This window comes from Diadema setosum, chromosome 6 (genome assembly GCF_964275005.1).
Source record: "Diadema setosum chromosome 6, eeDiaSeto1, whole genome shotgun sequence".
Classification (NCBI taxonomy): domain Eukaryota; kingdom Metazoa; phylum Echinodermata; class Echinoidea; order Diadematoida; family Diadematidae; genus Diadema; species Diadema setosum.
The window spans coordinates 33748425-33765119 of record NC_092690.1 but is presented as its reverse complement, the minus strand read 5'-3'; the positions used below and the strand labels follow the sequence as shown (position 1 = coordinate 33765119).

At 35.4% G+C, this 16695-nt stretch overlaps 2 protein-coding genes across 3 annotated transcripts in view; one reads left to right on the top strand and one right to left on the bottom strand.

Moving 5' to 3' along the window:
• LOC140229748 (uncharacterized) overlaps positions 1–1027 on the bottom strand; it is a 15686-nt gene extending 14659 nt beyond the window's left edge. The window contains exon 1 of the mRNA XM_072309983.1: positions 934–1027. Coding sequence (XP_072166084.1) covers positions 934–1027 — 94 coding nt within the window. The remainder of the gene's footprint in view (positions 1–933) is intronic.
• Positions 1028–1604: 577 nt separating this feature from the next.
• Positions 1605–11411, top strand: LOC140230272 (uncharacterized). Of its 2 annotated transcripts, none has more exons than XM_072310447.1 (5): positions 1605–1846; positions 2743–2997; positions 7915–8160; positions 9011–9175; positions 11366–11411. In XM_072310447.1, the coding sequence occupies exons 1-5, from the start codon at positions 1621–1623 to the stop codon at positions 11389–11391; spliced, it is 918 nt and encodes a 305-aa protein (XP_072166548.1). In that variant the 5' UTR covers positions 1605–1620; the 3' UTR covers positions 11392–11411. The 2 variants fall into 2 exon arrangements, with proteins under 2 accessions (XP_072166548.1, XP_072166547.1); XM_072310446.1 differs by having other exon boundaries at positions 8924–9175.
• The last annotated feature ends 5284 nt before the right edge of the window (positions 11412–16695 follow it).

Genomic DNA, 16695 nt, shown 5'->3' with positions numbered 1-16695 from the left:
CCGTTCCTAACTTCTTCTTTTTTTTATATTATATATAATTTACGGACATGGTATACTTCCGTTTGATGTTGTGTCGATATCATATATGTTACCTTTAGTTGTCATGCTTGCGGCGCACAATCTCGTTCTCCACTTCTACATATTTACTTCCTTGCCCGCTCTTCTCCATGTTGCCATGCTCAATGATCCTTCACGTACGAATCTAATTTCCTGTTGTTCAATACTCTCATTTATCCCATTATTTATGCTCAGGTCTAATGTGTGTATTAATATCACGAATTTTATTCTTATGTAGGTTTATATTATCGACTTTATTTTTATTTCATTTATGAGTCTGATGTAAAGCAACCGATTCAGCCTTCTAGCTGCTGGATTGTTATTTTATATTTGCACAATCAACTATCTTGAATTAAAAAAAAAAAGATAACAGATTATGTATGCCATGCGACAAACATAATTGCGACTTTATTTCAAATTGCAAGAAAGTCATAGTGAAATCATCATATCAAGTCTGATATTAAGGCCCTTATCTATAGACTTAAACTTGCAAATTTGATGCTTTTTTGTAGTTATATATAATATATATATGTATATATTTATATATATATATATATGTATATATATATATATATATATATACATATATATATATCTACGACAACTAGTGCACTTCTTGCACTCTTCGCGCGTGTACACAAATGAAAACAGCTACATTGGCGACTCAGAGCTTAATTCTGCTTGAAGCTTAATTCTTATCTGCCTAACATGACGTATTTATTCTATACTTATCAATATATTCGAAGATATTACTTGTGGAATGTACAGGATGTATTTGAACTGCTCGTAAAGGTACGTGGTTGTCAAGGGCGTTTTCACGTCACGTGGATTTCATGTTAGTATTTTGCAAAGGCGGCTCGCAATGGACTTTCTCACGGCGTTCGGTGGACTTGGGCGCGCACACAGTCAGAGATCGGATGTAAGCTCGATACACACTCCCGCAGCTCCCCGATCGTGTGTGCGAGGCCATATTGCTCTCTGTGTGCGTGAGCTGAAATTATAGCGAGCTGCATTTGTAAAAGGCTATAGTTAGTACAATTGATGTCCGATATTCGTCTGTAGTATTGTGTGAACCAAACACTGTTCGTGGTTTATAAAGTATTCTTGTTGTGAATCGCCTCGCTGACGAATGGTATACGTATACATGCACCATAACGTACTGTATAAACTGCATGCGCGTCAATTGTTGTATGTGTGTATATGTGTGTGTGTGTGTGTGTGTGTGTGTATCAAATTCATGGTTCGATGTAGCTCTTTCAAATACTTGAAAGCGTGGAGAAATAGGTTTGCATATTTAGTTAACGTGCAAGGTTTGAAAGTGGGAACAATTCATTTCCTAATTGGTGTATTTCTTTTCTATTTGTCAATGTATCAAAACAATACCACGTGAAGGTGTCAAGAAAATTAAAGAAAAAAAAGAAGAAATAAGCGTCTTTTCGTTGCTCGGCCCACGGCCTATATCATTCAGACGCGTAGAATGACCAAAGGTATGCACAATAACCCAATCACTCCTTTCATACTCTTTACGTCATAACAGATTTCGAAGTGAGTACAAGCGATCTGATGGCCGTGGCAACACGAATGGAACCTGACAAGCTTGCCCACTTGCTGGGCTTGCGCGATCAAAGCAATGCCCCCACTAATACGGGAAATAAGATCGAAGACAACATGAAGATGCTATTAAAATGGAGGAAAATGATGTGTCCACCAGAGTGCAACCATCGTACCACCTTGGCTGATATCATGCATAACGCTGGATATAAGCAGGTTGCCATGGAAATTATAACTGGTATTACATATTCATTTGGAAGTTGACGTTTTTCCCATACAAAATGATTGATTGAATATCACAATATACAGTAAAAAAACTAGGCAATCCTATCTTTAAAGTTACGATATGATATAGGTTACCTAACTCTTGTTAACGATCACCTCGTCACTGTACAGGCATGCTAACCTGGAAACATTAAAGGGATGGTATACAGTATTGGTGGAGATGGGAATTGGGCTTTTAACTTTTTGCGAGGTACCAAGAAAACACTGATGATATAGTGCAGAGCATACCATTTTAAGAGGAATTCAAAGTTTATTTGATAAAAATCGGGTTTGGAATGACTGAAACATCCAAAAAAACAAAGTCAAACAAAGCGATCGTAATAAAGTGTGAGTCTCACACTTTATTATTGCTCTTTTTTGGATATTTCAGCCATTTTAAAACAATTTTTATCAAATTGAATTAAACATTGAATTCCGGGTAGAACTACATGCTCTTTCATATTCCATAAGAGGTTTTTCATTATGTCACCAAAAATGTAAGAAACCTGAATTTAGGTCTCAACCAAAATTATATGATCTCTTCAAACTGCACATTACTTGAATATGAGACCATTCTGAAGCAAATAATCTTCACACAACAATGGATATACGTATAATATACTCTTAAATGTATCCCACAAGGATTGGAACAACCATGCCCCAGCATTCCCACTGATAAGTTACTAGCCATCCCCTTTAACATACTTATACTTAATCCTGGTACAAAACAAAGAATCATATTGGCATTGGGTATTATTGGCCATACATACCGAAGGTGAAAGATGTTTTTCTGTGACTTTACGGTTTTACTGTTGCCTTAAATTCTCCGGTGTAGTCACTGATCCATCTCTCTGTTATTTCCATTGTTAGGTGAGTATAGAGACAATGCCCCGAATAGAGAGGCTCTCAAAGAGCTAGTAGATAATACTTTCGGATGGAGAGTAGGTCACCTGTGCCAATTACTGGATGTCAAATTAGACGAGACAACTGCTGAAAATGTTCAAATCGATCTCGTGGAAGTGCTACTACAATGTTTGGCGATGCGGAAGGCCAAGTCCAGGGAGTTGAGTGATAAGTTGCACAAGGCAGGATACGACAACGACCTGGCAAATGAGTTTATGACAGGTAAGCCCTCTATCCTGCATAGGTGACAGGTAATAAGGTATTTATATTTGAAACTAGTATTTGGCACACTTGTTCAGTGACGCATCGCCTCGTATGTATCTGACGACCATTCTAACCACGGATACATTCACGTTCTCATGTTTTTCTTCTCATACATCAACTCCATGGGCTGCCTGACTAGATCTATTCTCCATGTACCAAATTGATTTATATATTTGTGTAGGTATCAATTGAGAAAAATACAATGTGAGCCGCTATATGTTTTCCTGCCTACTTTCATCATATTTGCATTCGAATTAAGGAAAAGGCGTTCAAATTCACGCGATTTTGGTCACTGCTCTATTTTCAAGGTTCATTTTGATTCTTTAAATTCTTTGGTTTTCAACTTCTTTTGATGTCATTCCCTGTAGATTTTATTGAATTCAATTTAGAAAGAAATACATTCAATTTGACGACTCAAAGTAGGCATTCAATTTCGCGCCAGCTAGACAGACGTTCAAATTCGTGCCATATACCTGTTTAAATTTCATTATAGGAACACAACAACTTCGCACTTTTAACGTTCGAATTCAGTCAACATACAAAACTTCTACGGGCCTTATACAATGGGATGATACAGCTTCAATGTCATTTCAAATCCTAATTTAATTATCTTAATCGTATTGATTGTATATCGTTCCTGTTAACCTTTCTGTCACTTTCAATTCATCCTTAACAGTACTGATGTAACATTATTTAGGAAAATAGCCATACCCCAGAATAACTTAGGGTCGTATTAATTCCAAATCCATATTGATCCATTTTGATTTCATTCCTAAGTTCCCTGTGTCCATATCATAAGTTACCTCTATCGGATCAGCAGTAGATAAAACTACTTCATAAAAGGGTTATATCGATCGCCAGTTTTGCTGTTTTTCAAGGTCATGCTTCATCCAATAATTCTGTCCGTATTCAAGATGTTTATGCATACTCTTTAATATAGCGGCGGTTAAACTCGTGTATGAATAAAGTGTAAACGCATGTGTTTGAAAGTCGGGTTATACGAGTTATTATTAACTAATATGAGTAAAAAATCTCATTTTAAGGTATATTAAGTTTTCATATTCAAACAGCTAAGTAACTACAAAGAACAAATGCAACAACGAAAAAGACTGCCCATACTTTGAACTTGTTTACCTTATCGTGAATTTGAATTCCTGTACACGCTCTCACGGGGGTGCTGATGCGGATTTCGAATGTGTTGCACTTGCATTTTAATCTGAATGCCTTTTTTTACACCCTTGTGTGAGAAACTCAAGAAATCGCATGCTTGTGAAATTGAATTAATAAACTAGTTACCTTTTTGAATGTCGATATCGATGATCATTCAAATTTGTAATATCGAATGCATTTTTTTTTTTAGATTTTATTGAACGGATCAAGAAACAAGTCAAACAAATCAGAGTAATTATTCACATGGTTATACAGAGCAGCAAAAAAAAAAAAAACAATTACAAAGCAGTGTTCAAGATGATATCACAGCAGTTGCTAACTAAAACATCAATGTGAAGTTATACATCAAACTTCAATTTTTTAAGTCAAAGTCAAAGTCAAGATCTAACTCCTCAAATAATTTACAATCAGGATGGGGTGGAGTAAGACGACCAGTAATGAAACTAACAATTTCTTTTTCAAATCAATCTTCAAAACAAAAATATTGCTTAGGCTTTGATCGAATGTTTTTGTTAAACCAGATACATTGCACCGAGCCCAAATATAAATAATCATAACCAAACTCGTTCATGCATAACTTATCCCTAAAAAATACCATGTTCTAATTAAATATACAAGCTGGGTACTGCGTAATTGGTTAAACACTGTTTCTGGGGCATAAGATTTCCATAAAATATCTCTAATGGCATTAAAATTATGTAACAAGGACATTGCCATCGATTTCAACACACTATCATAATTTTCATGTAATAATAGTTTCATCCATGTTAATTATTGCGCCATAGAAAATACATAAGGTTGAATCATTTTGAGACCACCCATTGTAAATTCGTTACATTAATAAACCCTCTTAACCCTGTCTATGACTCCATTCCATATGAATTTATGAAATAAGAAATAAGGTATTTGAAAACAAAATTCTTAGGGATATTAATATACAGTACAGATAATAAATATATTAACTGCGGCAATAGTATTTTCAATCTGTTTCAACTTCGGCAAGTGATTAAGGTTTTAAAACAAGTTTACATCACGTATACCTTGTTTGACAAGCTCAATAAACTCTGCATCCCTAGATAAAAAAACAAACAAAAAAAAAACTGCAATTGAGTATCCAGGGCCTCTAGAGGGTATGGCATTTTCAAGTTTTAATAGTACCAGTGAATGACCAGATTGGATTCCACGGTGGATTTTAGAAGATAAACAAGTATTTACGAGTGTATTAGAAACCAGTATAAAATCCAATCTAAATGAAACCTTTGGTATTGTGATGTCTAGTGTATCGTCGTAAATTTTTGGTGAAAATTTCTCCAAATATCAATCAATTCATATTCCTCGATTAGGAGCAAAATAACTTCACTAGCTTTAGTGGTGACGTGCTTTGGTTTGTTGCTGTGATAAACGTAACACAGCATCAAAATCTCCAGCATGGGAAAATTGACCAATGTTAAAAAAAAAAAAAATAAATCAAGGAAAAAATAAGGGTCATCTTCACTTGGTGCATAAATATTACACAATAACGATGATATATCATAAACATAAACGACTATTGGGATCTCTATATAAACCATACACTGAAGGAACAAGATGTTTATGAATTAAAGTTGCGACTTCTCTGTTGTTAGATACGCCAAAGAGAAACATGCATGCCCCCCCCCCCATTGTTGCTCCCAAAATTGTTCATTATTAAGGGACGAATGAGTTTCTTGGAGGAAAAAGATATCACTATCAACTGAACGTATATAATGACAATTTTTTCTCCTCTTGACAAAATCCTGAAGTCCATGACAATTAAATGTGAATAAGGTTACATGCATGGCTCAGAAAAAGAAATATCTCTGTGTTCATGATAAATGATATACAAATAATGTGAAATAACTCAGCGAAACTGCTTGGAATACATTTTGTGACTGTTATATGTAATAAAAAAATTTGGGTGTGATAACAAAATTAACGTGAACTGCTCTGTGAGAGAAAGTGATTAGCAAAAATTCGAAAGCAAATTCCAAAGACATAAAAAAAGAAATCAATGGAAAACTTTTTAAAAGCAAAACGAGAGTGGGAGGGTGCAGTAGCTCTGAAAATGACCACAGACTTCAAATCAAGCACAGACCTGGTCAGATGTGCTACTAATATAAAACAGAAATGCACCTTTGAGCCTAAGTCCAAAGTGTGGCTACATGATAGGACATGCATACATGAATGTTACTTTGATAATTATTCATGAATTGAACAGTTACATGCTTGTTCAAAAGTCCAAACCTATCTGTGAGTATAATTTCAAAAGAACAAAATGATACCTTTTACTCATGTCTTTGATTTCCTTTTATGATATGAATTTCAGATGTAAGAAAACAAAACAAACACTGCTTTCGAAACAAATTTATTACGTGACAACTCGCCAACTAGTCAGCTGAAATCACCCTTCCCAGTGACTAGATCTCTGTATCTGATATTGTCCGGATAGGCAAAAAGGGGCTTTTTGCCTTCTTTCAGGAGACTCTTGAATTTCCGTTGCTTTTTCTTAGGCAGCTGAATGATCCTTTTCGGAAAATCCTCTGAAAAAAAAAAATGTCTTCCCCTGGTATTCAGACACAGATTCCTTACCTTTTGTATTCTTGACCTTCAAACACGCTCCTTCGCGACTAATATCGAAAATCCAACATGTATTCTCCTGGGATGGGTCTGGGCTGCCTTCTTGTCAAGGCTTGGCCATGTAGGGGTACGATAGCATCTCTCTATTGCTGAAGTGTCTGCAGCAAAAAAAAAAAAAAAAAAAAAAAAAAAAAAAAAAAAAAACTTCAGCAAACTGTAGAAACTCATATACAATTTTCAGGCAGTCTTCCTTTTCAGCTTCTGGAAGGCCAGACAGCACGATGTTTGTTTGTTTGTTTGTTTGTTTGTTCGTTTGTTTGTTTTGTCCTTTTTTTCTCTCCTTGATCGATTCTCTAGTTCATCCAGTTGCCTACATAGGGTTTCATTTTCCTTCTGTAGTTGGGTGATAGAATTTTTATCTCCATCAATCTCAAATTCATGCTCTCTGAGCTTCTCACACATTTCACCTAGTTTTCTGTCCAAAAGGGACCCAATGCCCTTGATTCGATTGTCTAAGCGGGAATTAAATTGACTAAAAAATGAGTTGAACCACTTCGGTGGTTCGTCTGAGTGAAGGTTCAGCGCGCGTTTGGCGTTACCACCCGGGCCGGAGCCTGGGGCCGAAGGTATGGAGACGGTGATGACGTAGCCATACTGTTACTGTTAATGTCATCTGACGCGGGCTGATATTCGGCTACATTCCAGGAAATAGAAGGTTTTGGACTGTTACTTACTCGCAACTTCTTGGCCAGCGGAGACGAAATTTTCCAAGAATTTTCACTATAAATGATGGGTCTATCTGGGGCGTTCAGCGTATATTGTTATGGGGGTTTAATTGAAAACGACCGTACAGAAAGACAGTCCTGATTGCAAAAGGTACAAAATATTGACCAAGAAACGGATATTTGTCTCAATGATCAAGAAAGATACATAATATGAATGTGTACTCATGTTCCTGTTGCTGTAGTGGATATAGCTGACGCTTGATCTTAATGCTTGGTGGCATGTACGGAATCTCAAAGCTATTTATGTCGTACGCTGTTCTTACAATGTTTTCCCTGAATTTCCTATAAAATGATTGACCAATGTAGCTCTCGTTTACGTACCTAGACGACTACCGAGACCGTGTCACCAATAGGGAGGTTCTCGCAGATCTCGCATGTCAAATATTCGGAAATAAAGCCGATCGGCTGTGTGAAGCGCTGAATGTAGAGTTACAAAAGAAAGAGGGAGAAGGTGTGCAACAGTACGAACTGCTGGTGAGATGGGTGGAGCAGGGCAAGACAGTGTCACGGAAGATGAGCGATGAGCTTGTCAAGGCAGGATTCAGCGACTTACCAGATGAGTTTGTGACAGGTAATCCCCTTGTCGTGATAAGAGGCTGTAATGTGGTGATGTATTAAACTTGTGTTAGGCACCAACTTATGTAAATAGCCGATGGATTCGCTCAGTTTCATTTCGCCCGGAGAAGCTCATATACCCATTTTCCACACTGCACTCACACTTAAATTTAGAACAAGATTAATATCTACGTTAGGCGACAATTGCAAACTGTATTTCAGGTAATGGACTGGAGTAGTCTCGTGAAATTAGCGTGACATGATCTGTGATATTTTTTTTTTAATTATCATTTTAACCCATACACTACAATCATAAAATTCTACCGATAACTGGAAAGGACATACAGTGTTCAATTCCAGTGGTCTAACAGTGTTGCACAGTGTGTTCACATAATCTCTGTGAACACACTTTTTAAACATAAGGTCCAGGGTTTCACACAGTGTATGATCTCAAAAAAGTGCTTCAACACACTGTGGGACCACTGTGTTCAGACAGGCAGAGATTGAAATTGAATGGCTGTAAGACTTTAATACAATGAAAAGAAGGATGCACTTTGTTTTGATACTATATCACAGAGTTGGACATAAAGGAAGCCATGGCAGTAGACGTTTTGATGTTTGACACAGTAGAGCGGCACTGCTACACACCACAATCAAGATTGATAAATTTGTTCATGATGTTTTTTTTTTTTTTTTTGCGTTTTTGTTTACAACTTGAATGCTTAAATAGGTACAATGAATTTCCAACCAATCTTATACGACTTCATTTCCGTCCATAGACTGTGAAGGAGTCTGTTTTCCTAGTCGGGAAGTCCTCACGAAACTGGCACGCCAAATATTCTCAAATGAAATTTGCCGGCTTTCAGAGGCTTTGGATGTCAAACTAGAAAAGAGAGATGGACAAGGAGTGCAAAACGACTTCCTGGAACTGTTGGTGAGATGGGTAGAAAAGCGTAAGAAAGATTCCAGCCAGATAAGCAACAAGCTGTACGAGGCTGGATTCATCGACCTATCCATTGAATTTCTGACAGGTAAGACCCTCATAATAGTTTAAATTGCGATATATTAAAGTAATAGAGGCACATTGTGGCCAGAGTGTTTTTGTTTCTGTCTCAGTTTTCCTCACAGTTAATCAAATATTTGTATCTTGCATTTAAACGTGTACAAACACATTTTCTGCGTGAGCTAACTAAATAAATTATTGAATTGAATTGAATGATGATGTAGGCATGAACGTGTTTTCTTTACTTTTTCTTAACGGTGTTGTTTAATACTTTAGAAAAAACATTTTTGTTGGAGACATTCAATAATATCTTATGTGGGTAAAAAATAATTCCCAAATGCTTGCTTAGAATAGCGAAAACAGTGGAGAAATAGCAGTGCTTTACGTATGAAGACTTAAGGAGATACATTAAATATTTCCAAGACAGTGAAATTACAAAATAAACAATTTGAATGTAGCCATATTTCTGTCCAATGTTAGTTCTTGTTAAGCCTATGACTTTGTGTTTTCATTTTACCTCCACTCCAATAAATATGTATAATATTTGTGACTAACTTGAGAAGTAGCACTTTTGTACATAAATTTAAATAAATATATATTTTTAGAAGAAATAATATATTTCGGACGTAATCAATATCGAAAATCAATATACATGCCAATTTTGCCAGCTGTCGCGCGCTCCAAAGCAAATATGGGGGGGGGGGGCGGTATTTGTTGTGTCTCTACAGAGAGCATACGGTTAGCATAATCCAAAAATAAAAAAAAAAACAAAACCAAAACAGTCTGATTAGTGATAAAGGTTCAAAATGTCCACCCAGACATATTAACAAGACGATCGATGTAGATGCGTCCAAGGTCTTCCATTAGCCTGCACAAATATCTTTCAATTTCCCCTCTTCATGACACGTTATAAATTGAAATAAAATGGACAGGGATAGGTATGACAAAACGAAAATCATGGAGCTACCACACACAGACACGAACACGACTGAACACAAACACTCACACACACACACACACACACACACACGCACACACACCCTATGAATAAACTTGAGGCGTCCAAAAATTAATATTACGAAAAGAAAGAAAAAAAAGGGAAGCCAAAACTTACACACAATAGAAATGAAGTAGAACGTCACAGTAGAAGAAATAAAAAATAAAAAATCAGAAATCCGTTGACGAAGCCAAGTGCTCTCCGTCGTATGTCAGCACAATGACTGATCCACTTTATTTATATAAATTGTTTCATGGGAAAGGATAAAAAAAGATGGATTGCCCATTTCCTCTCCCCCACCCCCTTCATTTCACGGTTTTTCGCAAGGTACTACAAATGTGACCTTGCACCTCAAAACAAACAAAAAGTCGCCAGACATGAATTTTTAGTTCAGACCATATTCTGAAAGAGCAGACTTTAAGCTTTAAAATGATGTATAACTCAAATCAAATGGACTCTCCTAACCTATCTAAATATTGGAAAGAAAGCACAAACTCAGGAAAAGTGGGAACTGAGAAAAGAGGCTCTGAAGTACAGCGTTTATTCAAGCGCTTAATCTTTACCAAAACGTGCTGGCTGTGCGATGAATGGGACAAAAAACAGGAAGTAAACAACCAGAGTAACAACAATGAAAGGATTATCAGATTAACTGAAATCAAGCATGCCTCATTAACACATTCTGTCCATAATTAACGCCAACTTTCAAAGCAGTAGCACTATCCTTTCAAAAGTTATTCGAGTTGAAAGTGAAGAATGTGGACAAGGTTTTTCAGAAATGAAAAAGGGATTCTAAAGACACACCTAATCACATTCCAAAAATCTTCGAGATAAACTGCTAAAAAATACACTTTCCTGCCAGTTTTATGATCCCAAATTTTTAGCATAATGTAAAAGAAGACGCGCTCTTTCAGAAAATATGAAAAAGTCAAGTCTGGCTAGGTTGACCCATTTCACTTATTTTCAGTCCTCACGCAAAATCAGTGTGTGCGACTTTAAGTTCGTTTTGAGGTGCACCGTCACAAATGTTGTAGGTGCGTAAATATGGTTTACATGCACTGCCTCTCTATTTCTGTAAGCATGTGTGTGAGGAAAACTTGCTTTGCGTTTGTATTTTACAGAAGGGAGTTACTTTCTCTTGGTTTTCAGTCTGATGCTCCTAACGTATGTTCTTTTTTGTTGCTTTTTTTTTTACAAGTGTGAGTTTATATCTTTTAAAACCAGGAATCGAACATGGCAAGGTTACATAAGTTTAGAGCTGAGGAGTCAGGTGGTGCAGCACGTAAGTTTAACAACATTCCTGTTTTCCTTTCAAGGTATGCTTTAAAATTTATCATGCCACGTGTTATTATCCTCTTAACATATCGTAAAAAAGGAAATAGAAAAAAAAAAAGAAACTTCACCCGCACATATACTTCAAGTAATATACACATATATTATCAGTTGATATATGATTAATTTCCAAAGCCAAGAGAAGAAGAACATTTTCAAGTGTGCTTGAGTATGGATTTTCTGGAGCATTTTCATGAGACAATAAAACAGAAATCCCATTAAAAAGGAGAAGATTTGTATGAGAAAGCGGGTGCAGGACTATGAAAAAAAGAAGAAGAAAAGACTAATCATATCGCTGTCTTCGTTAAGACATTCTTGAATATTTCATATTCAACGTTCAACGTTTTTCTATCCGATCTAGTTTTGTAAATGAATTCTATCACCTGATTTGGATATTGTGAATGACTTGCTCATATTTCTCATCTTATCCCTATATCATGCAATATGTAGAGCCAGATTGTACATTTAAATCCATGGTCAAATATGCTGGAGAGACAAGTGGATAAGAAAACGTGCTTTGATTTGCATCCACATTCAAGAGCACCTTTCCACTTTTGTTTTTCTCTCTCTCTCTAGTGCCTTGGAACAATCAGGTTGTCAGCCAAGAAGCTCTTGCCATATGGAGTTATCTTTGAACATGCAGATTTTTTTTTTTCGCAGCCTCGATAGTAAAACATGATTATTTAATTTTGTTTCTTTCTGCTGTAGATAGAATTTTTTTTTGTAACGCTCTGCATCCGTTTTTGTGCCCATTGTTATCTATTATCACATTTTGATAATGCCACTCCGTTGATTATAAATCACGTAATCTAGACTTACGAGATAGACACACAGCAAATAGATAAAATTAAGACAGAGAGAGAGAGAGGATCATCGATAGGCACATAATACTAGAACGTTTTAACTGTTTTCACAGAAATAACGTTTTCTATTGAATTTCATTCGATTTCTGTTTTAAAACAGGAGTAACCTCAAAATCAAATGAAAATGGGATATTTTGTGTGAAAATATTTTAACATGATAAAACAATGATTCGTGTAGACTAAAAGTACGGTACTGTCAAGAATCTCTAGTGCTCACAATTTGTAAAAAAAAAAAAAAAAGCGCATGTGACAAAGTGTAAAGTAGGAGAATAATCTTAAGGATAGTATGTGTCCTGTACAATTATGTGATACATACTCTGTGCATACGTAAGGCAACTACAGAAATGCTGGCTGATGCTGTTTTTTGTGGGTTATTGGTATAACGTTAAAGGGACTGTACAGTACTGGTTTAGGTGGGGATTCATGTTTTGAACATTCCTAAGTGAGATAATGAAAAGCCTCTTATGAAATATGAAAGAGCATGTAATTTTAAGAAGGATTCAACTTTTATTTGATGAAAATTGGTTTTCAAATGGTTGAGATATCCAAAAAAGTGCTAATAATAAAAGGCGACATGCCACAACTTTATTAGGATCTCTTTGTTTCACATTATTTTTGGATATCTCAGCCATTTCAAAACCGATTTTCATCGAATAAACTTTTGATACCCCTTAGAACTGCATGCTCTTTGACATCTCATAGAGTGGTTTCTGAATATCTCGCAAAACATTAAAAGCTAAATCCTCACCTTGACCAGAACTGTACACACCCTTTAAACTTGTCCGATTGGTTACTGTGTGGTCTAAGATTGTATAGGAGGGTGGGAATTATTAAAGGAAGTATACAAGCAACTGCTCCAATTATAAAGACGAAATATTTCTGTGATAGAGATGGTAAAATGCAACTGGAATGGACTTAACAGTTATTATGTCGCAGGAAAACTGGATATGGAGTTAAAAATGAACATAAATGTCTCGCTTTCTTAGTGTTAGTAGAATTCATTGCTCGCCTATATGTTTGCATACGTACAATATTCACATTCATCAATGTTATAACATTATTATGTTTATGTGATAACATGTTTTCTGTTTGATTAAGATTGATGTTTATATATATGTATATATATGCATATATATACATAAATAATATGAAGAGTTTGTCCGCAAAAACCGATAAGTCTATATTTGCCAAATGGAGGTATTTGCGATTAAAGGTCAAGAAAAATAGAGAGAATAATAAGAAAATATATGCTTATTTCACCCATAACTTCAAAAATGTACCGTTATGTGTAGTGACCAATATATCATTTAAAAGGTATCATTTTGTACTTTATGACAGAGACCGTACTTCAAAATCTTCAAAAATGAACTTATCGGTTTTTGCGAACAAATTCTTCATATGTCTCTCTCTCTCTCTCTCTATATATATATATATATATATAATTATGAAACGTTTGTTTGCAAAAAAGTAAGTCCATATTTGCAAAATGGAGATATTTGCGATTAAAGGTCAAGAAAAAATAAAGAGAATAATAACATTTTTTTTTGCTTCTTTTGACCATAAGTTCAAGAATATGCCTTTTTATGTAGTGACCAATATATCATTTAAAAGTTATTATTTTGTACCATATGACAGAGACCGTACTTCAAAATCTTCAAAAATGGACTTATCAGTTTTAGCGAACAAACTCTTCATGTATTTATAACTGTGATGAAATATAAATATTGATAAATGACGTGCAAATGCACATGCATGCATACACAGGGAAAACTATATATCGACAGATAGTTTGTTTGTCTATATGCACTTATTCATGCACACTTTATCAATATTCGATATCAAAATTATCTTCTTGAAAAAGAAATGAAGTTATTTCATAGTACTGCTAGTCAATATAGGCTTTGATACATTTCATGTAGTTAAAATAATATACATTTGCACAAAATACACACATACCTGTAATTTGATCTACATGATTATGTAAGAAAAAGAAAACAAACAAGAAAACAAACATATGAACATATTTTGAATTGGTTCATTCACCGACACATTATAAGAAGTGTGTAGGACGACTGTATATTGTAGGCAAGTGTTAACATTATTATGACAGTCAACCGGATAGTATTCCAATAAACAGGTTGAGGTGAATCATATATTATAGTTGCTGTAGTATTTAAAAGAAAAGAAAAATATTCTTGCTATCATATTTCATTCGTTGTTACACTTATAATTGTGACATACATTCCTATTATAAGTTCATGGTGTTGGAAAAAAGAAAACAACGGAGACAGTAAAGTGGAGTGGTCGGGAATGAATAAACGATGTTATTGTCTGTAGGTTTTCTTCAATGTATAATAGATAAGCAAGTTAGATAGTAACAGTATTTTATTTTTTGTTGTTGTCTAAAGTTTTTTTTTTGTCTTGTAAGAAAAGGTTTAGAATATTGTCAAAAGCTTGTTGGTTTTGTAATGCAGGGTAATGACTATGATTCACTGGTAAAACTGTGACCTTTCGTGTGAAGACATCTTAGCGATTTTTTTTTTTTTAATCAGTGCATAAAATACAAATCTTTGAAGATTGGCCATTGTTTTGTCTATTGCTAGATAATGTAATGTCCGAAAGTGTAACCAAATCCTCATATTGTGGTAACAAGATTTTGACTTTGGTTTCGATTTAGTTTGTTGAACAAAAGCTCACAAAAGCATAATCAAAATCGATTATGACTTTATATATATCACATTTTTTTTTAAGTAGTCGCAAATAATCTTATATTAGCGATTAGCGATTATTAGGTACCCATTCATATGCATGGAAAAGAAGAAACTGAAGAAGAATAAGCATGAACAACTTTATATTCCGACTAGCAATGCTTAATGCCTGAGGTGGTTGATGATTATGGGTTTTTTTGTGATGTGTGTGTGTGTGTGTGTGTGTTTAAGAACTAAGATAGCTTTTAAAGTCTTTATTATCTTCTGCCAATGTATGTAATCTCTCATTTAAGTTTCCTCACACATACGGCCGTGAGTGTGCCGTTTTGTCTAAACCTTGGACATGGATTGAAAGACAAGAAATCACAACCATACACGTGGACGGATCCTATACCGCTACTGTTTATGTATACAAGACTAATTTGCTGCCAATTTTAATTTCAAATGGTAGGCGCTCCCTTTTGTGAATACATTTAGGCCTACGAAACAAACCGAAAAGCACCTGACGTTTTACCCTTGATGCCTGCGTTCATTTTTTTTTTTTCAATATTTTCCTGAGATGCAGTACTTGAAGATTGTTGGATTGGTAGACCGAAAACCTGTTACGCTATGTTTCTATTTTAAAAGGTCATGCAGGTCCATTTACTTATGTGTTCAATCATCGTACATGTCTATTAGTCCTGATTTTGTGTGTGCATGTCTGCACAAACTACCAATTACTTTATCCATATTTTGATATCTCTTCTGATGGCACTGAAAATCGCCAAGCTCATTCTCCTGATGAAAGAAAGCCTACGTTAGTATCGAAAACTGAAACAATAATAGGTCTTTTAATTTAATGCCTTAACAGGAAACAACATGTTGAAATCATGACAGTTGGTGTATAGTGTATATTAAATGCGTGTGTTGTTTCGTGTCGTATTGCCATCCCCACTTGGATCATTTATCACACTGACATTGAAAACAGAGCATGCGACCAGGCAGAAATGTAGGTCAGACATCCATTGCTGGGTAGAACATGTATCCTGCAGTATTGCTTCTGTATAAGGGTTTAATGAAAGTAATTGGATACAGAGACAGCGCTCTGTGATTGTAAATATCCCCACCCCTTACTATATAGCAGATTTGCCTACTCGGCAAGTCATGCGAACACATTTGACCAAACTTGAGTGTAGACCGGTGTTATGCCGAAACCCAGCATCTGGATAATGCAGTATGGTGGTGGTGTTGAGAGGTAATACTCCATGACTACTCCTTAAAGTCGACGGACTTCTTTTTTCTGTTGTGGAACTAAAACGGTTGAAAGTAGCCTTGAATAAGAGCCTGAATATAAATTACAAACCTTTCAATCGATACTTATTCATGATGACGTGTGAATGTAATGAAAGCACAAGTCACAAAGTGTATAAAATAAAAGAAGAAACGTACTGCACACAAAGGCACTTGTATTTCACATGGTAAACATTGGTGTGAATGTTCACACGAAATTATCAAGGAATTAAGATAGTAACATAGACATAATAGCACTGTACACTAGCGTGTTTTATCAACCTGCCTTTTTCGTGAATACATTCCTCTTATTCTCCTTGTTCTCCGATATTATCGGTTATGAAATGAAATGGAGTGAAATTAAATGTAATGTCACTATTGG

Excerpts from the sequence above, each read along its gene's own strand:
- LOC140230272 (XM_072310446.1), top strand. The coding sequence starts at position 1,621 with ATGGCCGTGGCAACACGAATGGAACCTGACAAGCTTGCCCACTTGCTG. Across the intron at positions 1,847-2,742 it reads TGCCATGGAAATTATAACTG|GTGAGTATAGAGACAATGCC; the intron begins GTATTACATATT and ends TTCCATTGTTAG. Across the intron at positions 2,998-7,914 it reads GGCAAATGAGTTTATGACAG|ACGACTACCGAGACCGTGTC; the intron begins GTAAGCCCTCTA and ends TTACGTACCTAG.